The sequence below is a fragment of the Rhincodon typus genome, chromosome 17 (assembly GCF_021869965.1).
Source record: "Rhincodon typus isolate 14 chromosome 17, sRhiTyp1.1, whole genome shotgun sequence".
Classification (NCBI taxonomy): Eukaryota; Metazoa; Chordata; class Chondrichthyes; order Orectolobiformes; family Rhincodontidae; genus Rhincodon; species Rhincodon typus.
In genome coordinates this window covers 18,703,730-18,727,812 of record NC_063348.1, presented here as the reverse complement: position 1 = coordinate 18,727,812, position 24,083 = coordinate 18,703,730, and the positions used below count along the sequence as shown (strand labels likewise).

Sequence of the window (24,083 nt, the reverse complement as noted above, 5' to 3'; positions counted from 1 at the left end):
CTGCAATCACACATTTAATGCTTAGCATTTACTATACTGCTTATAAACAGTTCCTGGAGTGACCATGGTAGGGTTCAAACCAATATTGTTAAAATCTAATGATCAATAATTGGCTATTGTCCTGACAAGGCGGGGTGCAGATGACTAATGTCTCTTTAGGTGCAGTTTGCCAACCTGAAAATAATTCATTTTTGAAGACAGGTTTGCCATTAATTAGTCCACCCTTTACCATACTAATATCTTGGGTAGCATTTTTGTTTGTGGGTTTCCAATCTGCTGGAACCTTCCTAGAATCTAGGAAATTTTGGAAGATTACAACAAATGAATCTTCTGTCTCACAGCTACTTCTTTTAAGACCCTAGGATGTTGGCCTTCAAGTTTTGAGGATTTGCTCATCTTTAGGTCCTTCAGTCTTTTAAAAAAAAGCATTTCCTCTGCAAGTGGTGTTTGTTTTATGTTTCTCCTTCCCGTTTATCCCCTTAATTTTGACCATTATTATGATGCTTTTAGTACCTTCTACTCTGGGGACAGATGCCAAATATTTGTTCAATTTGCCATTTCCTTGATACTTATTATTAATTATACAGGCTCCCCCTCTAATAGACCAATGTTTACGTTAGCTACTTTTCTCCTTTTTATATACTTGTAGAAGCTCTTACTGCCTATTTTTACATTTCTTTCTCATGCAATTTTCTACTTCTATTTATTTAAGCCATCCTTTGCTAGCTTCAGAAGTCCAGAATGCACTTGAAATGGCAGTATTTTTCTCATAAACTGATAGCATTTCTTGATTTACTCTCTGTCCTACAGTGAAGCTATCTCAGGCATTTGCTACCTCAGCTATGGATGCAGTGTGAAAATAGTTTCAAATAATCTAACAAGGGCAGGAATGGTGAGCAGCATCTCTCAAGCATGTGTCCCACCTCACACTCTGACTTCCTGAGCATTATCCTACACAGCATTCCTTAGAACAATACACCTTGAAGCTCTACCATTCCTCTCTCAAGCATGCTCCTCACACCCCTGTCTAAACAATCACCTCTGATATTCATCTTCCTCTCACTGCCAACACATATCCACCCTGCAGTCATCCTCCACAAACGTTATGAATTTAATCCTCATTCTCACAATTCTCTGCTTGCTCTCCTGAACAGAAGGCAATGCAGAATCTCAGTAAGAGGTACAGAACTGGGACTAGGCACACAGCAAGAGTCATCCTGACCACTGGAGGAGGTGAGGGAGATCAACAAAATGGTAGAATGTATGGCCAGTCGGGTTGGAGAGACGGGAGCCTCCCACATACCTGGCTACTGAATTTGATATCACTTTGCACGTGACAGGCAACACTCACTCGTCTTGAATTGATGTCATCAGTAACTAAAATATGATCATCTGCTCAGTTATCACTTTGAAGCCTCTTTCCTTGTTTGTTATGTTTATGTCTTCAGTATCTCATGGTTCTTTCAACTGAGTGGTGTTGGAGCTGGTGTGAGAGTAGGTGAGGAATTCTCAAAGGACACCATGCTTTCTGAGACACCATCTTAAAAGGATTGATGTGCAGCGTCCACTGGCTCAGACAAACACTTTATTGAGGCCTCCAAGACATCTGGTCACACAATTAATCACATTTCCTAAGTGGGCAGCAGGCACTGGAGACAGAGACAGCACTGGAGAGTTCATGAAGGGAGCATGACACTCCAAGCTAAGTTCAAATGAATGTTGATACTGAATTTATGATGTCATCAACAAAGATGCCTCTTCTGGAGAAAGAACAGAAAGTGTGTGAGGTCCTGTCAGCAGAGTGGCTCCTGGCTGAGACACTGGAGGAGTCTATCTCTAATATTAAGCACAATGATGCTCCAGTTATTTGTGCTAATGTCCATCTCCATGGAAAGATTGGCCAGCTGTGTGGATGTGTCAGGCAACTGAGTGCATGCTGGACCACATACCCAGTTTGCCATCTAACCCTGAAAGGTTACACCCTAGCTCAACCTTGCACAGAAGTGCGGCAAGTGACCTCCAGATCTTGGTTATCGAGGAATTGTGGATGGATCACAAGAGGGAAGATGGCCAAAAACCACATGGAAGAAGGGACTCTGCTCAAAGTATTCATAATGCTCACTCCATTCCTCACCACTCCTTATTTGGAGTCCCTCCTATCTAGATGGTCAAGCCACCTTGTGGATAGGTGCAGCTGGGACAGTTTTTGACCCATGTCCTCCTGAGCTCCAAAACTCAGAAGACACTGACCATGAACATTCTAGTTGCCAGAACTGGGAACTCAGAATCCTCACTCAAACGCTGCTGAAACCACAGAGGCAGCACCAAAAAGAGGTATTAGAAAGAAAGAAAAAGGTTTTGTAGATTCACAAGGGGTACTTGGGTGTTTACAAATGTATCACTGTAATAAGTCTTTATTGTTCATTTATCTTCGTTATTGTCTCTGAGTAACAGTGTAGAAGATGAACAACTGGTGCTTTCAAAATGGGAAGGAATGCTACCTGTGAGAATGCTTGATGTAGAACTATTTAGGTTCACTGAACTGTGCCTGTATAAGCCTTTCACAGGGGCCCTGGCTACGATGGCCATCGGCAATGCATGCCTACTTAGTCCATTTGGAAGGAGGGCTTGTTCTAGAGGCACGTGGATATCAGCAACTATCTGTCAAGTACATTTTAGCTGCCTAAGGCTATTCAGCCTTGTCAGAAAACTGATCATCTGCCTGTATTTAGGGTACTCATCTCCTCAGAGTTGAAGCTGCCTACATCTCTCTGTTCCATGGAACAGCTGGTTGCTAAGGGAGCTGTCGTCATTAGCTGCTGTTGTTCTTGGTGTTGTTGGCATTGGTGCTCTTTTCCTCATCAGAGTTTCAAGCGAAGCATAAGCTGCTCTGATACAGGTGACAAAGCAAGCAGCAAGGGAGTGCTATTGCATGCGATAAGAAGTTTGAGTAGGAGGAATGATCTAAGAAAACTGGAAATCATCTCCAAAGCAGTGGAAGCACCCTCTCAGACCCAGTCCTAGCAGAAAAAGTCTTTCATTTAGGCAAGGAAGCAACTGTCCTGGTTCAGTATTGCATGGTAATCCACCCGTCAATTTCACAGTGTCATCAATACCCAGCATGTGTTTTCGTCTTGATGCCCATGACTGATTCCAACTCCCTCACCCCAGCCCTGGTTAAGATTCTCCCAAAATATCAAAAATTACAGGCAGAGGAAACAAAATTCCCTCACATTCATGCTTTTCTCATAATGTTCAAGGTCTTGTGGATGGACAAAGTAGGTTCAAGAAACACATTGGAAGGGTCATCACAAAACAGTATCCAGGAGAACACTGGTGTTTTAGATAGTTAAAAAGTGCTAATTTACAAGGAAATTGTGGCAACCCTGTTCAAAACAACCAATGTCATGAAATGAAACAACATCTCACCTTTTTCTGACGGTCCTGGCTCGGCTCACCTGGAGCTAACTCACCAATCAGAAGCGGCTTCATAAACTTACGGACAAAGGTGAGGTCTGGATGGAAAGCCTGGAATGCATCCTGAAAGACAGTACATTCAACATTGTGAATTTGCGTCAGTCAAGGCAGGGGATGTCCATGCTAAGGAGGGGGATGATTTGTCACTTGTTCCTCTGCATTAGCACCAAGTAATCCCAGGTTAGATGCAGTATAAAATTCTCTCTGCCCTGTTTCAACAACATCCACCAGCTACAACTACTGCCCAAGGCCAGCCACAACAACAGCATGGCATGTCCAAGCCTCTGGGTCATACTCTTAAAATGACAAATCTCTCTCACCTAACGCCAAAATAAAGGGAAGCTCTGGACACTGCAAGTATGAATAAAACTGTCCACTCTCATCACACATAACTCTCTTACAAAAGACAAAGGAATAGCTCTTCAAAATGATATCAATTCAAGTACTTTTGGACTATCCTACCCTTGTGTTCCTGCGGAACATCAGGTTATAGAAAATTGCGCTATAGAAATAACAGGGTCTATGGGAAAAGTGGGGTTGGGGCAGACAACCAAAAAATATCACTCAAAGTTGCTCAAAAATCACTCAAAAGCCTAATTCAAAGGACGGCACAGTTTGAATAAATGTTTAATTCATATCTAATAATGAAATAAAAGCAAATTTAACACCTTACCTTGAAAAAAATGTCATGATAACTTGATGGGGGAGGAGATTTTGAGGTTGCTCTATTGTCAATGCAGGGGGTGAGGGTCGTCATCACCATTATCATCGTCATCATCACCTTCAGGTGCAGTAGTGGTTGCAGGGTTAGGGTGTAAAAGAGTTAATCCAGAAGTGGATGGCTGTGGTTCATAGTCTTCTGACTGTTTCTTGGGGTTTGGCTAATAAAAGACATCCAGTTTTTGTTGTTTTGCCCTTTTTCTTCTTTCATAAAGAAGCTGTTCACAGGGTGCCAAATAAGATCTTATTCCACAAACTGTTACCCTGCTGCGTTCTGCATTGTAATCTTTGTCCTCTAAGAACTGCAACTGTTTCGCAATTTCCTTCAGGATAGAAGACAAAACAGAAGTGGAAAGCTCTTGTGGTGCTGCATCTTGGACTTCCTCTTCATCTCCAGCTTCCACTTCCCCCTCAGCAACAAGTTGTTATAGATCAGCTGTAGACTGTCTTTACAGTGGGACTCAAACAGCTCTTCAACATCCTCACTCTCCACATTTTCAAATCCAACTTGATTTGTAAGATCAACATGATATTCTTAGATTCTTGGGAGTTCCTCTGACAGATCAAAGCCTTTAAAATCTTGAAAAAAATCTGGGAGAAGCTTCCGCCAAACTGCATGCAAGCAGTCCTTACTGACATCACTCCAGGCCTTCTCGATAATGTCAATTGTATTCTTGATGTTAAAGCTCGTCCAAAATTGAAGAACACCGTCCTAATCCCCCTCAGTGGCTGCAATCAGCCTCTTCAATGTGTGCTTTAAATAATAAGCTTTAAAAGCTGCTATTACACCCTGGTCCATGGGTTGAAGGAGAGAGGTTGTGTCTGGGGGTAGAAATAGCACTTTGGTGTTTTCAGAAAGTTCGCCAATGGTGAAGGATGGCTTGGCGCATTATCCAGGATGAGGAGAATCTTGAAATCCAAATTTTTTTTCCTGCAATACTTTCTAAAAACATCTTCCAAAACATCAACAACAAGGTGGAATCGCATTATAGCCAACACAAGTTTGCATTTTAGAAACTGTGTTCCCCTATTTGTCAGTCGCCTTATAGCTAATTTGCGTTGCCGGAAAATGCATTATAGCAGAATCAAGTGTACTCCAAAATAATACTTCCAATGCTTCAATGAACTTTCAGCTACCATGATACTGTACATTGGAAGCCTCTCTGTCACGCTTCCACTCTCCCCACATTTGAAAACATTTTCCTTGGCTAAGTCTTTAGTCCTTTTTCCTTAGTTTTCTGCTGACCACTGTTTAGCATCTGCATTTTCCACAGGTTCGACTGCCAGGAAGCCTCTGGGATGTTTAAAAAGATTTTATATAAAAGCGCAAATTGTTGCAATGTACACAATCAGTCCTTGGGTTGTAATTTCAACCTAATATGTACTCTTACAGTCCTTGAGCAGGCCTTTTTTTTCACAAATATGTTGTGAGTGCAGTGCTTGGGCAAACAAAGCAGCCACTGCAGGTATATCTAAATCTACGACCTGATCTAAATGGGTCACCAGCACTTTTAGTCACAAGTGGTTGATGTAATCTGATTGTTAATTTTGAAGGACTTCAGTTCAGCATTCCCTATGAGCTCAGGTGAGCAAACAATTCCCAATTATGCCTATTCATTTTACACTGGAGGAGTAGTAGTTGACTGAAAGTAGCTGTTCCACTCTTCCAGCAGTTACAGTGCTAAGCTAATATAAAATTAAGAACCGCACATTATTGTAAAATAAATATAGTCTGAAGCAGTGAGTTGGCATGGCTTAGAATCAGGGAGTTGGTGTTCTGCTATAACATTTCCACATAGTTAAGCAGTATGTAAATGGAAAATCTGATGGTTGGTTTGGTACAATTAAAATAAAAACCACTTAAGAGGCTTTGTTAACTAACTGGTTCTATTGTGTTTAAACTTGGCAATTACTATTGAAATGGAAATTGATTGGCCTAATTCTATTTTATTTAACATAACTTTCAGCCAAGCCAAATAGTGCTTACATGGGAGATAAGCCACTGCACAGTGGCACAGTGGGTAGCACTGCTGCCTCACAGCACCAGGGACCTGCGTTTGATTCCAGCCTTGGGTGATTGTCTGTGTGGAGTTTGCATGTTCTCTCTGTGTCTGTGTGGGTTTCCTCCAAGTGCTCCGGTATCCTCCCGTAGTCCAAAGATGTGCAGGTTAGGTGAATTGCCCATAGTGTATAGGGTGGGAAATGCGGGGATAGAATAAGGGGTGGGTCTGGCTAGGATGCTCTTTGGTGTGGACTTGATGGACTAAATGGCCTGCTTCCATGCTGTAGGCATTCTATGGATACCTTCATAATAGCACAATATTGCAGATGTTGTAAAGCTGAAATAAAAACGGAAGGTGCCAGAAATATCAGCATGAGCGGCAGAATCTCTGGGGAGAAAGTGTGTTAGGGTTTCAAGTCAAATTTGACTCAGAATGTTAACTATGTCTGTGTATGCCAACAGGTCAATAAATTGATTGAGGCTTTCCTATTTTATTTCAGAGAAGATTTGTTAATGAGCATTAGAGAGGGTGATTTAATCCCACAGTCTAATTCTAACTCTTCATCCTCCCACTATGGGCTGGATTTTAATTCAGATCCTAGAGGTGAATGGTCAGAGTGCTAACTCACTGTATCTCCCAGTCAGTCTGAGACATTCTTTTCAGGGTGCATTTAGCCTTAGCTTCTGCGGGCATTAGTTCTCTAACCACATAATTCAGTTTTCTATTACATTCAGAGCTTCTGCTATTCTGCAGTGCTGAATAAAGGGCCCATATAAAATAATACTCTTTCTGATGGTGCTATGTAGTTCCAACATTTTGGGTTGAGAATTTCTTCCTTGGGGTTTCCCCAGTTCTGTGCCATAATTTCTCTGACAACAGTGGCATGTTTGAAGGACCAAATGGATTACCCCCACTTCCGAGTCCCACGTTCCTCTGCGAAACCATTTTTACGTGTCACAAAGTGGCAGCAATAGGATAGAAGCAGCTTCAAGGAAATTTCAGCTCATTTAAAAAAAAATAATTCCCACTATATGCATTTTTCTTTAAAATCTATAGGAAGGTGAACATTCATCACACTCAAACACAAGTTCAACTCCGCTGCATTGGTTAGTGTGAGAATGATCATCTTATTGTAATAATTGTTGAGGCCTATTAACCACACCCTAACAGATATGTGCTATTATATTATGAAATCCTGAATATCATTCAACCTGAAATCATTATTTTTGCACCATCGATCCAATTTGTCATTGACGTGATTCAGGAATAAACTGAGTTTCATTAGGAGTCACCACAAAAATGGCTGGTGTAAGAACCACTGATGTAGTAGGAATGTTCCTTCACTACAGCTTGAGTTTGGAAAAGGTGTTACACCCAAGACCTAGCACATCTGCCACCCTCCCACTCCACAAATGCCGATTGACCCTTGAGTATTTTGTTGTTTTAAAGCTAATTAATTCCTTGCCTCCTCAGTCTTCTTTAGCCCTCGTGATCCACTGGCTTTTAAAATCCAAGTTTGGCATCAACTCTTGTTCACCTCCCTTATCTGCACTTCTCTTTCTCACCTCTGTGGTATCTTCTACCATGTATCTTTCCCCTTAACAATCAAAATGAAGAGAAAGGAAGTGACAATTTCTTTTTCATCAGCTTCCCTTGTCTCTCAAACCTGGAAGGCTCTGCTTGAATAGCAGCCCTCCCACCAGCTATTCACATGGTCTTGGCATCATCCTATATTCCCATGTCAAATACAATTAGCCTCTTGTTGCTGTAGCCCAGTGACCTATAGTCAGCAGCCAAATGGCTGGAATGTGCATGTTTTTCTGTGATACCTGAATTTTAAAATTCTCTATTTGTCTCCTTTGCTTCCATAGTGAATTAGGCACTTCTAATCCTTTGTGTTTAGATAAATTCACTACTTTCTTCCTGAATAATTGCAATGGGATACTTAAAACATGGTCTCCACTCTGAGTTTTATTTTCTGTATTAAATAATTAGAGATGCCAGTCTGCACAACGCACCAGCAGAGAATCCATGCCAACTACTTAGTTTGCATGTGCAGACTCTTCACCTCAAAAGATTACAGTACAGATTGAGCAAGATCCCACAAGATAACCACTCTGGGATTTACAGAGGGAGTCACTGGATAATGGTTAAATGAGGAATCCTGATTGATTTTCTCCTCTTGAGGCCAACAACAAATTCCCTGAATGAGTTTAGCCAACTTGGCACAGACGAAGAACAAATCTCTGATCTTTCTCAGTTATACAACTTGACTGCCTTCTGCTTTAAACAAGCTGATCCACAGGGAGTGCCTATTTACTCTTTGAATACTAGTTGATCTGAAGCAATATGGTAATCAGATGGTTTACACAGGTAAACCATGTAAACACCTATTCTACGGCTAAAGCTACAATATCTAATTGTTGAATATACGGGCATTCTGAACTAAATTACAGACTAATTATTTTAAGAACACTGAGGAGAAGGGGATGCTGTTTCTACACTGATTGGTAGGTAATTGTAAATCCCTGGTTTCTCCCTCCATCTCATCCATCCAAAAAAAACATTGTTTTGAATTGCAGCAAATTTAAAAAAGCTTTTACATATGCATGCAGATCTCCAGTGAAGTTACTCATTACAAGCTGGAGGGTAGAGTGTTTTAGTACAAAGGAGACGTCTCACACAATGTATGGCTCTACCGTTAATGAACAGATGTATTTAACCTGGTCTGTCTTTTTAAAACCACAAAGGCCTCATCACCATCAACAGACACAACTAGAGACCAAGTGTACTATACTGTACATCAATGGAAGATGAATGTTTGCTATTTGTTTATATGTTCCTGCTAAAATTAACACTAAAAGAAATCACTGGAGAACTAAATGTAAAGCATGAAATGCCTTGCATATATCTGGGAACTTTTAAATTGGCATATTTCTAGCATAAGAGTGTTATAGAACATAGAGTCCTAGGTTGAAGTCATACCTCACATAAAGGAAGATAGTTGTGGTTGTTAGAGATAAAATATCTCAGTCCCACGAGACTGCTGCAAGGCATTCCTCAGGGAGGTGTCCAAGGCCCAACCATCCTCAGCTGCTTCATCAAGACCTTTCCTCCATCATAAGGTCAGAGGTGAGGTTGACTGCCAATGGTTGCACAATCCACAGTACCACTTGTGACTCGTCAGTTACTGAAGCAGTGCATGTCCATATGCAACATGACCTGGATAAGAACCAGGCTTGGGCTGATAAGTGGCAAGTGCCCTACGTGCTTTGATATTCAGCCACATTACCGCAGGTAAATCGCCCACTATCAACATCCTAGGGATTACCACTTACCAGTAACTGAACTGGACTAGCCACATCAATATTATGCTTACAACAGCAGGTTAGAGGCCAGGAATTCTGCAATGTGAAATTCGCCTCCTGACTCTCCAAAGCCTGCCCACTACCTACATGGCAGAAGTCATGAATGTAATGAAATACTCACCACTTACCTGGATTAGTGTGGCTCCAACAATACTCAAAGAGCTTGACATTATCCAGGAGCCCATTTGATTGGCACTACATCCTCAAATATTCATTCCTTCCAGCACCAACCCTCGGTGGTAACAGTGTGTACCACCTATAAGATGCACTGCAGAAATTCACCAAGGCTCCTTTGACTGCACTTTCCAAACCCAGTACCACTGCCATCTAGAAGGATAAGGGCAGCAGATACATGAGAACATCTGCCCTGTAAGATCCCCTCGAAGCCTGAAATGGATACATACTGCCGATCCTTCATTGTCGCTGGGTCAAAATCCTGAAATGCTATTTCAGACAGCATTGTGGGTTTGCCTGCAGCTCTATGTAGCTAACCATCATCTTCAAAGGCGATTAAAGATGGACCAAGCAACACCCATATCCTGAACCAATTCTTAACATTTTAGCTGATGCAATGTGGCTATCTGCAGCTTAATACATAATTTTAAGGCTTACAAAGTTCAGTTTCCTTGCTTTATTCAAATTAATTAGAGGTTAGATCAGTTTATTTCTAAACTTGCCTTCTGAAATCAATTTGAAGCTATTTTATCTGCCTTTCTGATTTATTAAAGAACGAATTGAACGATGTGGACAACGGCGAGTCTGTTGGGAAAATATGGCAAGATCAGCAGAAACAGTGGGTCAGTGTGGACTCAATGGGCCAAATGGCCTGCTTCCGCATACTGTAGGGAATCTATGATATGAAAGTCAAGCAGTCCCTGTCTGTTGCCAAAAGCAAACACAGCTTTTGCAGTTGCTGAATAAAAAATAAACATATTCACGTGTTTGACAGCTTTCCAGGATGTGATGCTCTCACATTGAAGAATGAGGAAACATTGTGCTACACTGTACATTAGAGAAAGAGTAGCACAACCTTCGACAAGGTTTCAAGATGGGATGACACTAAGGCCAAGTAAACTGTGTAACTTGGTTGTTATAACTGCAGTTACAATGACTCAAACAGATAAGCGATGATAGACCTGTCAACCACATCACCCATGAGCCCTCAGAAGCATCTCTTTACAGTTCCTCTCCCACTACGTGCTTTGTTCGGGGCAGCTCCTGGCTAGCAGCCCTTGACCTGATGAACAGCTGGGTTTTAAAAATGGAGTCTCAGGAGATCCCAGCATTGGTGAGTATTTCCATCATTGCTAAGAAGACGGTAGCACAAGCAGGGCGCCATAGAGGTGTGGCACATAACTAATGCAGTGAGCTGTGAAGAATGGCATGAGAATTCCACTAGGACTTTACTGAGAGAAGCTCTCCATGAAGCTCACTAGAACTGATAGCCAACTTCTAATCAAATTCAGTTTGTTTTATGGTGGTGCTCACAGCTAGTTGCAGGATACACCGAGCTAATGGAAGTGCTGGAGTGCTAGACAGGTACTAGCAACCAGTGAAAAGTCTTGTAAAGACAATAACGAGTCACTGAGAATGGGTAACATATAATCAACTTTTCCAGGAACAATACAGAATTTTCTGAGCGATGGAGACGTTACATGTGCTGTTAACATACACAAGAAACAATAAATAAATCAAATGTGCACTTTATGCCCATCATCACATCTTCTTGACTACACTGCTACTTCAATTACAGATAAATTTCTTCGTACTGATTTCACTCTTGTACAGTTTCATGGGCGGCACGGTGGCTCAATGGTTAGCACTGCTGCCTAACAGCACCAGGGACCTGGGTCGATTCCATCCTTGGGCTAATGTCTGTTTGGAGTTGGCACATCTTCCCTGTGTCTATGTGGGTTTCCTCCAGGTGCTCTGGTTTTCTCCCACAGTCCAAAGATGTGCAGGCTAGGTGGATTGGCCATGCTAAATTCGCTGTAGTGTTCAGGGATGTGTAGATTAGCTGGGTTATAGGGGGATGGGTCTGGGTGGGATGCTGTGAGGATCGGTGTGAACTTGTTGGGCCAAAGTGTCTGTTTCCACAGTGTAGGGATTCTATGACTATGATGATAATAGTTAATCTTGAACATAATAGATGACATTTATCTCTCATTCTGCTGTTTAATGTGAGTCATGTATCTACAGCTTTTGTAATTTATCACTGCAACTGACTTAACAATGATTGAAATAAGTCAAATTTTGATTTTATTAAAAAACTGACGTGTTAATATTTTCAAGCTCAAATTCCATTATTCGGTGCATGTTCGCATAGAAACTGGATTAGTGACTAGACAGTAATTATTTGTACATGCGTGTTTAATAATGTAGGTTTTTTTCTCACTCTTCTCACTTTTTTTTAAGAGGGTGGTTCTAGGGCAAAATGTTCCAGGAAGGCAGGGTGTAGGAGCTGCCTATACCAATTTCTGGAAATAGGTAATGAGTTGTTAGTATTGATTGAGTAATCCTGGGACCAAGATCTTGAGACACATGGATAGAGCTTTGGCATTGACTGTATGTGAGAACATTGAGAAAGGAGATTCTTGGCATGTGAGCTGAAGTAATGCTGACAAAAGCACGGGTGTTAGGGCTTTTGAAGAATGAGTTCAGTGGGGGGTAAGTATTCAATATGGGAATGTGATAGACAGCAGAAAGAAACAGGGAAGAGAACGAAAGATTTGTTGGATTAGAGAAAAAAAATAGATTCAGGGCAACACAAAGAATTAGAAATTGTGAATGAAGAAACACAACGGAGATTCTAAGCAGAGTAAGTTTTACCTGGGGAGGAAAAAACATGGCAAATGGAGGCTTGGTCATGAATAGAAACTGTCCTCAGAGCCATCAAGAGGCCAAATTATGAAATACAACATGACAGGTTTACATATGACATTTTCCATCATTAATGTGCACATAAAACAAAGTCAATGAAAACACAATACCATTGCATTGAGTGAAGTACAATCCTAGGAGCAGGCTGACAAAGCTATATAAAAAAGGGGTAGATCATGTGCCTATTGAGATATTATTTTACTTGTCAGATTGCATTGCCCAGGGCATGCATTCAAACCATGCAGTTCTTCCTTTCACAGACAGCTTTTGCAACTTGTTGTTAGCTCATGCAGTGGGTGAGCCTTTAAGAGGAAACTAGGTCTGTTCTTGCTTGGAGCTGAGCACACATAGAAGGCAAGTGATCTAACAATTAATATACATGTGGTCCATATGGTCTCCTGGATGATTTTAATTTCTTGAGGTTGGGGTGGAGGGGGGCAGTGGATCAGACATAAATATTTTTCTCCATTTTGATTCTGTTCTACTTGTTTTCTGTTATAGTCTCTCCAGGATGTTATGTGGCTGCTGAGGATGAGGAGAGGGTAGCAAGTATCTGGTCATGATTATTCAGGCATCATGAATATGAGTTAGACTTGATGAGCTGGCTAGTTCTCTCGTTCTCACATTTTTTTTATGTATAGTATATAGATTCATCAAGTAATTTGTCCAATGTTTTCCTCCCTTTATAGTTCTTTGTCTTTGAATTTGGATGTAATTTTAGACAAATTCATGAACATTTTAATTTGGACTCACATTATTTAGTACTTAATTGATGCCAAATAATGAAATCCATTCACAAGAACAGTATAGGACTTTATGATAAGAAAGTTCATTTTGAACTTATACTACAGTATCAACAGAAAGATGATGAGGGTGGAACTATTACTTTAGTGAGAGCTCCCTTACAGGAAGATCCAAGTATTGCTGACTTTGAATGTTTAATGCATGTAAGACATTCATTATTACAGCTAATGTTTGTCACACATGAAAGCATTACAATATTGATTTCACAACATATGAATGAATTTTATCATCTAATTTAATCCTTTGCTGACACAGTGCGATTTTACCACTGTACAAGCATGTGCAGTTAAACCAAATTTTAAAGCCACATTCACTGATACCTGCCCAAGTCAACATTTTAAGTCCATATTATAAATTGATATATTAGATTTTAGACAAACATTAGTTCAGATATCATCTAGATTATTGATGTCCCAAAATATGGATATCAAGATGTTGACTGATGAAATTCTATTTAGTAGCTTGAGGAAAGGCAGGAAGAGAATATGGGATATTTCAGTGTCTCTAATATGCAACATCTACCTCACGGCTTGTTCATGACAGTCCAGATGTCACACTTTAACAGGAAGCCAGTAACCGGATGCCAGGTGCCTCTGACTTGGAGAGTGAAACTTAACCCTTTTCCATTTTGAGCATCGTTCTTCACCAAGCCTGCTCCTATGATGCTGCTTGGCCTGCTGTGTTCATCCAGCTCTGCACCTTGTGGTCTATGATCCAATTGGTCTGACCAGCTGTTTACTTCATGTAACATTGTGGACTCAAGCAATATAGACTGACCAGAAATCATGGTGCATTATGTAACATGCTCATCCTTAAATGAAACAGTGCATCCTTTAATGTTACATGCACAACATCACAGGAGATTTATTTTAAATACAATAAGGCCAACATTCTTCCCTTCCCAATCATCCCTTAAAAATTGTAATTTGCAAATGCACATATTTTTAATTAGTTGCTGTTTGGTGGTACAGAACTTGAGTATTGCCACAAAAACAAAAATGCAATTTGTTGAAGCTTTTTGTCTTGCATTCATCAAGACAATTCACATTTTTTCTTGTAAATTGTCCTGATTAGTGCAAGACATAAACTTTGACAAAATATTCTTTTCTTCAGTACTTTTTTAACCACATTGTAGCAGATAGAACCATTAGGAATACGCAATGTATGTTTGTCTGTCTTGATTAGCAATTATGAAATTAGGTGAGTCTGTGTGATTAATTAGAGCTGTTGATATAAACTACAAACAATGTTATTATGTGAACATTACACTTCTCTGAATGGAAAATATCTAATCCTCTAGAGTCTCCTCCACCTCCTTCCTCTGCTCAAATACTGTTGCTGTGGCTCTGCTACCAGAGCGTAAACTCTACTCACTTAGAACTCATTTGTGTGCCCAAAGGATTCAGGGTGTGCAAACTTTATATCAATATGCCATGTAACATGTAGTTATACTCAATGCACAATATAACTGGTTACCTTTCTCAAATCAATCTCTTAATTATGGGTTTAATTTCTGTTTTCTTTCTTGGTCAGCAATACCAGCAAGACCAGGTAAACATCCAGGTTCACCTTCCTGCTTTCACTGAACTACCAAACTCTACTAGGATACACTACGGAGAGAGAAAAGGAAAATCAACTACGAATCTCTCTTAATCACTACAGAAACACAGGAAGCAAAGTAGGCTATTCAGGCTCTCAAGTATATTGTACTGGTTGATGATATCACAGCTGATCTACACTGCAACTCTATTCACACGTCTTTGTTTCATCATTTAAAAGAAACTACCAATCCCAGTATTAAAAATTTCAATTCACCAGTATCCACAGCCTTTTGGAAGATTGAGTTTCACTACGTCATGTATGAAAAATGGCTCCCAATTTCACTTGTTTGGCCTAACTTGAATTTTAAGATGATACCTTCTTGCTCTGGATGACCCACCAGAGAGATAGTTAACATTTTAAACACCTTGATTAGATCACCCCTTACTTTTCTAAATGGAAAGGAATGCAAGTCAAGTTTATAAAACTTGCTTCATAATTTAGCCACTGATGTTCTTGTACAATTCTGGTGACTCTGCACTGTACTCCTTCTAAAGTCAAATTTATTTTTCTTGAAGTTCTGTACCCAAAACTGAACTCAGTACTCCAGGTGGAATACGGCCAAAATATTACTAAAATCCATTTTTCTACTTTTGAACCTGAGGAAGGGTCACTCAACCTGAAACATTAACTCTGATTTCTCTCCACAGATGCTGCTGGGATTTTCCAGCACTTTCTGTTTTTGTTTCTGATTTCCAGCATCTGCAATGCTTTTGGTTTTCATAATCTAACTCCTCTATTCTGCCGCACTGCAAACTGAGTGTGTTCAGTTATGTGCAGAGGTTGAGGAAGTTGACCTGCTCTCCACTTAGCCGGGCAGGTACGGGGAGAGTTAGAAATATTCAAAATTAAAAATTCCTCTGGAAACTGGACAAGTAACCCAAAATTACAGATTGAAAATAATTGACGAAAGCACTAAAGATAAATGAGGAGAAATCTCTGAAGTGAAGTTACTAAGATCTGCCACACATTACCGTAAATTGTGGTGGAATCAGACTCCTTAGTAACTAATCAAAATGCATTGTGACATGCACTTGTCATGGACTAGATGGCAGCATTGTAGGGAAAAGGTTTGGAAGAAGGACAAACTGAACGGGTCCTTCAGAGTCAGAAAAGGCACACCAGACCATATGGCCTTCTGCTGTAAGATTTTCTGATTCTATGAGCTGAAGCATTCCTTTTGCTGCTACCATTCCAAACAGCTGTCTCAACACATGACAGATTTTCTTAGTATCAATGCTGCATTTACCATTTACCAAGTCTATTGAGAACAGCTTTGAAAAAAAAATTACTGTTCACTAAGATTACAGAGGTTGTTACAATATCATTCAGTCAAGTTACTACCGCTGAGAGATCCTAACACCAGTCCACCTGCAGAAAATCAGGGAAAGTCAAATGGATTTAAGTCAACTACTAAACAATCGCCAGCTGGTATGTGTACTTTACCTACTGAACCTGTTGCCTGTATTATATCCTGTTTTCCCTCAAATGGGTTGTTTCATGGTCTACTACAGTTCCATAGATGATTCGCCACCAGAATCTCAGCCAAGTCTCCAGTCTTCGCATATGATCCTATTTAGAATGGCATCTCAGCCTCAGGAGGGTATTAAAGCAAACACAATCCTGTTCTCACCCTCCATTCATTATATAGATATTTTCAAATCAACCTGATCAGATGTGTTATTACAGCAGGTGGGGACTCAGAGGTAGCAACACTACTACTGTACCACAAGAGTTCCTCCATTCATATTATATGCATACACACTTCCCAATAGATGTCTCTGAACAGTAATCAGGTGTACTGGGAATCCTTTGTTATTTTATGTTCTTCCTTAGTCTAATGCACTGAGATCAACTGTGGAGATGAAGTATTTCAGTACAGACTAAGGTTAGAACTGGGATCTCCGAGTTCTTTAAAATATTGTATCATATTAAACTACTGGGCTAGTTTTTAGTTGATACGTCAACTCCCACACCCTTAAGCGCTTTGCATCATAGGATTATTCAGCCAAACATTGTTAGTCACTAGCTGTGATACCGTACCAAAAATTTGAGTTCAAACTCAACATCAAAGAATTCTAAATACTGACAAATGTCCAGTTCCAGACTAAACAGTCCATCTTTATTTTATTCATTTACAGGATGTGAGCATTGCTAATAATGGTATATTTTGCAAATGCTGCACATGGTGGTAGAGAAAGTGGACATTTAAGATAGCAGCTTGGGATCGTATCGATTCAGCTTCTGGTGTTGAGCCTCAGGAGTGCTGTTAAATCTTCACCCATCCAAGCAAGTGAATCATCCATACTCCTCACTTGTGCCTTGTAGATGATGTAAAGACTTTGGGAGTCAGGAGGTGAATTACTCACTGCAGAATTCTGAATTTTGATTTTCTCTTGTAGCCACATTGCTTATATGTCCAGTCCAGTTCATTCTCTGGACAACAGTAGCCCTTATGATGTCGACAGTGGAGTATCCAGCAACAGCAGTACCATTGAATCTCAAGGCGAGGTGATTAGACTTCCCTTGTTGGAGATGATTATTGCCTGGCATTTGGCTGAAACTGAATGTTATCAAGGTCTTGCTGCATGCATGCGCAGACTACTTGAGTTGACTTTGGCGATAACGTATTGTCCTGCACAACCAAACAGCCTGGTGACACACACAGTCCTTCACTCATGTGAAGAATGGCCACCTGATAAGCACCATTGTAATCCACAAAAGGTCAGTTCTTTCAAGAGAGACAAGAATGGCAGAAATTGTGGGGAGTGGGGAACGGTGTCTTGGTTATGTGCAACTGGTTCTTAATCAATATTGATTATTAATACAGTATCCCTTAAAGGCTTTAATTATGTAAGTATATTGTAGCATTAAAATACATATTTGAATTGAAGACCAATTTATTTGTACAGTACTCATCAACATCAATACATTTACTGTGGCCAAATTAGTCAGGTTTTGTTTTTAATGAGGTTCTAGGATCTTCAGGAGTGTTTTGGAGATTGGATTCGATAGTAGTATGTTTTAATGATGTTGCTGACTTATGATGACTGAGTAAGTCATTTATTAAACTGCATGACTGGATTCACCGTGATGTATCGGTAATTTGAAAATTGTAATTCATCAATTCAAGCACTCTTTCTAAAACTTCTGCTCAGTGACCCATCCAATTGCGCTTAATCTTCGTTGTTTCTCTTTAAAAAATACTCGACTATCTATGGCTGACTCTGAATTATACTTCTCAGTATTTCTTTTTTAATTTAGTAATTCAGATCTCGACCTCGCCTAGAGTTTAATTATGGGCAGTTCCCGGTCTCAGAGGGTAGTGTTTCCTTCAAGCGATGGCCCATATTCATCTGACCGCGAGTAACTCCCAATCTCTGAACTCGAGTAACCTTGGTCTTCTGCCAACAAACCGGGGATTTCTTCCGCACCTTAAAGATCAAGATTTTGCAACAAAAAAAAGCTCGCGCAAGGCAGTCTGCGCCGGAGAAGGCTCTCAATGGTGAAAAGAGATATTGATGAATACTCCAAAGCTCACAGCGGTAGATAACAGATCACAAAGAACAGTAACAGCGCACGGAAAAAGCATCCCTACATAAGTGCATTCCGACTTCACATGCAGCCAGCGTCTCCCTGAGCTAATGCAAGCGGGCAATCGAGCTGCCGGATTGAATTAACAAAGGTGTAGAGCTGGATGAACACAGCAGGCCAAGCAGCATCATAGGAGCAGGAAGGCTAACGTTTCGGGACTAGACCCTTCATCAGAAAGACCCGAAACATCAGCCTTCCTGCTCCTACGATGCTGCTTGGCCTGCTGTGTTCATCCAGCTCTACACCTTGTTATCTCAGATTTTCCAGCATCTGCAGTTCCTACTATCTCTGCCGGATTGAATTGTTGTTTAAAGGTGATTTCCTTACCGTGGCGTCCTCTCCGGCAAAGTGACTGATAACCCGTATCCCTCCGGGGTGCTTTAGGGCCCAGTTAGTCACGTTATACACTTTCCTATCAATCACAAGCCACTTGTCCGTCCTGCTATTGTGCTTCTGAATCTCTTCCCAAGTGTAATGCGTTAACATTTTCTCATAGCCCCCTTCTTCCTCCCCCTTCTCTCCTCCTTTCCCCATCTCTCCTTCCTTCACGTTCTCCTCTCCCTCTACCTGCCCTCTTTGCTTTTAGCAGTTCATCTTATATTTCCAGCCCGCCCAGCCAGATCCTACAAAAATTAACCATTAATACGATGCTGTATCCTAGGAGATCAGCAGAGTTTTTGCACCAATCAAATGGCTGTGCCACTGCCCTCGACGCCAAGCATTGGTTCAATTCGGATCTTTCGAACGGTATGGGGGCTGATCCTTTCATAAAAAGCGTCCATGATAACCTCACTCCGATGAGGTTGGAGCGAAATTGCCTCGTTGGAGCTTGTTTCCCGAAATGGACACATTGCCAACTTCTGTGAGCCGGTCTCTCTGTGCTCTGTTTGACTCGCGGCACTGAATTCAGAATCTCACTGATGACTCCTCCAGCTAGCTGCTACTGCCCACCATCGATCTTTACTCCCCAGCCAGCACCCTGGCGTTATGAACCCGCCGGCACCATTTATTCTAATCCATCGCCCTCACACCAACACCAGGGCTCAGAAATTCTGAGGAAGGGTCACCGGACTCGAAACGTTAACTCTGTTTTTTCCTTCGCAGATGCTGCCGGAGCTGCTGAGCCTCCAGCGATTTCTGTTTTGTTCTCAGAAACTCCTCCCCGCCTGCACCATCCTCTCTACTCGATTGTAAATCAGGCTCCCCCTGGGGGTCCGGGCCATCTCTTGATCAGCTGAAGCAGGACAAGATACTGAAAAATCTGAGAAGATTGCTCACACAAGTTATTTTGAACTTGCCAATGTTTTGATGAGGTATTGGCTTCGTTTAGTATCGGTGGCTCAGTGGTTACCATCACTACCTCACAGCACTAGAGACCTCGGTTCGATTCCACCCTCAGGCGACAGTCTGTGTGGAGTTTGTATATTCTTCCCGTGTTTACGTGGGTTTCCTCCCACAGTCCAAATATGTGCAAGTTAGGTGGATTGGCCATACTAAATTGCCTGTAGTGCCCAGAGATGTGCAGGCTAGGTAGATTAGCGATTGGAAATGCAGGGTAACAGGGACAGGGTGTGGGGGGGTGGGATGCTCTTCCGAGGGTGGGTGTGGGTTTGATGGGCCAAATAGCCTTCTTTCACACAGTAGAGATTCTGTGATTTGATAGATTAGCAGAGTGAAACTTACCAGTATGGCTAATGGCTTGTAACACAGCACCTTATCTCCCTACATTCACATCTGATGCATTACTTTAAAACACAATGCTTTATGAAGATTCACAAGTAACATTCTACAAAGGAAAAGAAAGTTTCTTTTTGGTGCTGGGCATGAGGCATTGACGTTTGTTTCCTGCTCTGCTTTAAAGTGTACCGCTGATACAACATTGTTTAATGTCTCATCCACAAGACTTCACTCTTAAAAGATGCAGCAGTATCTCTGTACAGCATTGGCTGTGCAGCCTAGAAGGTCATCATTCAACTAATGAGCAGACATTAATTCAGTAAAACAGTTCCATTCATTGATTACTAATATCCGGAGGCTCTGTCTATAAGGAGTGGAAGGGAAAATGTCAGTAGTACAAAATGCTAAGACTATCAAATTATAAACTATTGCTCAACTGGAGGAGGCAACAGCATAGTGGTAGTATCGCTGGACTATTAATCCAGAGACCCAGAAAACGTTCTGGGGACCCAGGTTTGAATCCCACCACAGCAGATGGTGGAATTTGAATTCAATAAAATATCTGGAATTAAGAATGTAATGATGACCATTAATTCATTGTTGGAAAAACCCATCCGGTTCACTAATGCCCTTTAGGGAAGGAAATTGCCATCCTTACCTGGTCCACAGCAATGTGGTTGACTCTTAACTGCCCTCTGGGCAATTAGGGATAGGCAATAAATGCTGCCTAACCAGCAATGCCCTCATCCCCTGAATGATTAAAAAAAAGACAAAGTAACAAAATGTGAATTAAATGGAATATTGAAGAATAGCACCTCATCAGGCATAATAGAGCTATCCAGATCCAACAATATTTAACTATTGCAGCTCAGAACTTCCTCTCCCAGCAGTTGTTGGTAATAATTCCGTTATTAGCATTTACACCTCTTCTAAAATATCTATCTCTGTTTCTTTACAAACCAAAATACTGCAAATATTGGAAATATGCAATGAAGACACAGCGGGCACAATTTTACAGGACAGTGGCTTTGCAGGTGGGGCAGAGGATGTCTAATGGCTACATAATGGCCATTCCCTAATTAATTTTGGCAACTGCAGGAAGGATTCGGGGACAGGGTGAAGCTTTGTAAGTTATCCTGCTAGATCCATGGGGGAGAAGGATGACTCCATTACTGGCCCCTTTTTGAGATTGGATGCCTCCCACAAGGTCACTGCCTCTTCATTCTCACCCAAACCTCTCATTCCTTCCTTGATCTTCCTGCACAGAGTACTTCACTAATACCTAATTGTTGTAAGACCTCCTCAACCTTACCTTCTGATCCCTTTGTAACAAGAGCTTATAATATTATTTGGCTTCCTAATGGTCCTATTTACCTGCATATTGACCTTAATTTATGTACACCTAGATCCTTCTGAATACAAATATTTTCCATTCTCTTACTAAACAGAAGTTATTTGTTTAAAAGAAATTCTTACCAAAGTGGACAAGGTCACACTTTGCCACTTTGCATTTCACAGGATATGTTCTTTCCCACACAAAACATCCTGTCTACATTTCTCTGCTGTCTCAATGTGTCTCCCACATCAAGTAATTTTCTAATTAACTTTGTATCAGTAAAACCAGGATACAAAATACTCAGTAATCTCTTTTAAGTTATTAATATAGATTGTAAATATGTGAAGACAAGTACTGGTACTCTGGTGCCTGTTGATTACAGCGTGCAAAATTGAAAATGTCTCTTTTATTCCTACTCTCTGTTTTCTGTCCATTAAGCAATCCTCAACCTATTCTAATATATTAGTCCTAGATCTACGATTCCTAATTTCGCATAATAATCTTATGTGGCACCTTATTAAATACTTTTAGAAAATCCAAATGTACAATTCCACTAATTGCCCCTATCCATCTTACGAGATACACTCCTGAAAAAAAATTCTAACAGATCTGTGAAACGCTCTTTCCCTAAATATGCATTCACTCTACTTAATCATATTGTGATTTTCTAAGTGTTCCATTATCACATCTCAAACATGGATTCTAGCATTTTGTCCACTACTTGTGTTCAGGTAACTGGTCCTCATTTGCTTTCTTCCTTTCTGAAAATCCAGGATTATAGTTACTACATTCCAATCCTTGGAAACTGTTCTAGAAGCACAGAAGTTGACCATTCGGTCTCTCGAACCTGCGTCACCATTAATAAGATCATGACTGGCCTAATTGAAGCCTCATTTCGCTCATTTGAGCTACCCACCCTTATCTGTTCTTCTGCCCTAATGCTTTACGCATATCAGTCTTATTTCTCTTTCCCGCTTTAATCACTTTATCATTGTTTAGTTTTCCCTTTACCTTTGGTGTCTAAAGTATGGTTTTCCAATGTTATTCTTTTCAATTTCATTTGTTTTCAAAGTATTATTTAAGAAAGAGATTGATTATTTGTTAGCTTTTAAAAACATCAAGAGTATGGAGAGAAAGTAGGCATGTGGCACTGAAATACAATATCACCTGTTTTTCTTATCACCTATTTTCATATTGACTTGCTGAGGAGCTTAATGGTCCAAATGTGCTACTCACTCCTGCTTCTAGTTTCTATGTTTCTATACAGGGGTTCCATAATTTAAAAATGTCCGAACACTCGTACTTACAAATGTGATCTCATACATGGTTTTAAAATTTAAAGACCTGGCATAAAAACATTTCCTGTACTTGTGAATAACTGCTTTCAATCATCCTGAATTATGTTTTGACTCACAAACAGAATCTAGAATGGAACCAGTTGCAACCCCGGGATGGCCTGTACAGTGCTCTCTTTTACATCTGAGCAATCTCCCATTTACTACTTCAAAATTTTTATGACTGATTTATTTATCTTGTTCATTCAAACATGGTACTAGCTGGCTAGGTGGATGTCATCCCAATGCTAAAACTTCTTCTTGCCCCAGTAACAGTGCCAGGGACCCATCTTTCCCATACCACTCCTTCACCCACCTCTGTAATTACTTGCACATAAACAGAAGTTGCTGGAAAAGCTCAGCAGGTCTGGCAGCATCTGTGGAGAAAAAAATCAGAGTTAACGTTTCGGGTCCGGTGATCCTCCCTCAGAACTGTAATCACTTGCCCTTGTATGAATTTATATGTGACTAGGATAATATTATAACCCGCCCTAGCAGCGGCATAAGTTGGACATTTGGACCTTCAAGTCTGCACTGCCATTCAATATGAAAATAGCTGCTCCTATATTTCAAGGCCATCTTCCTGCTTTTTCTCCATATTCTTGATGCTTTTAAAAGCTAACAAATTATCAATCTGTTCTTCATTTTGGAGCCCCTGTTCTGGTATTTTCCGAACAGGATCCCTTGCCAATCCTCCATGTATTACTGACCCCAACATTGGTCAAAACTACTGGATCCAATCTCTTTTTCTCAAATATCCTTTCCTTCCCGTTCAGGATATCATTTGCCATGTGGAGAGTGACATTCTTCTATTTGCTGAACATAGTTTTTCCCCAATTATTGAAAACTTGTCTACTTGCACATGTTTTGAATCCTTCTTCCCGCTTCAGACGGCTGCCTGCTCTATGGTGCCAAGGACTGCATGCTGGCTGTCCTTCTGACAGTTTTTATCTTCATCCTCCTACTTGTATGAAACCTGTTACATCTCTAAACTTTTCCAGTTCTGATAAAAGGTCATTTGTCTGAAACATTAACAATGTTTCTTTCTCCAGGGATCCTGCCAGACCTGTTGAGTATTTCCAATGTTTTCTGTCTTACAGCACATGCAGTGCTTTACTTTTTTTTTGTAACAGTGACAGAGAAATTGTGGCATAGATTGATCAATATGTCAGGCAGGTGCAGTGGAAAGAAGGGAAGATGCAGAGAAAAGGCAGATTGGTGTTCATGAAGATGAGGCAGTGAATGGGTGTGAGGGAGTGGGTGTAAGGGGATGGAGCAAAGGGAGGAAGTG

The 24,083-nt window shown here is 40.7% G+C and overlaps 1 protein-coding gene across 1 annotated transcript in view; it reads right to left on the bottom strand.

The window, feature by feature from the left end:
• The window catches only part of LOC109937250 (acyl-CoA 6-desaturase), a 36,632-nt gene extending 16,826 nt beyond the window's left edge, over window positions 1-19,806 (bottom strand). Inside the window, exons 1-2 of the mRNA XM_048607307.1 lie at window positions 18,773-19,806; window positions 3,430-3,540 (exon numbers count right to left, since the gene is read on the bottom strand). Of these exons, the coding sequence (XP_048463264.1) occupies window positions 3,430-3,540; window positions 18,773-18,979 (318 nt within the window). The 5' untranslated portion in view covers window positions 18,980-19,806. The remainder of the gene's footprint in view (window positions 1-3,429; window positions 3,541-18,772) is intronic.
• Window positions 19,807-24,083: the final 4,277 nt, after the last annotated feature.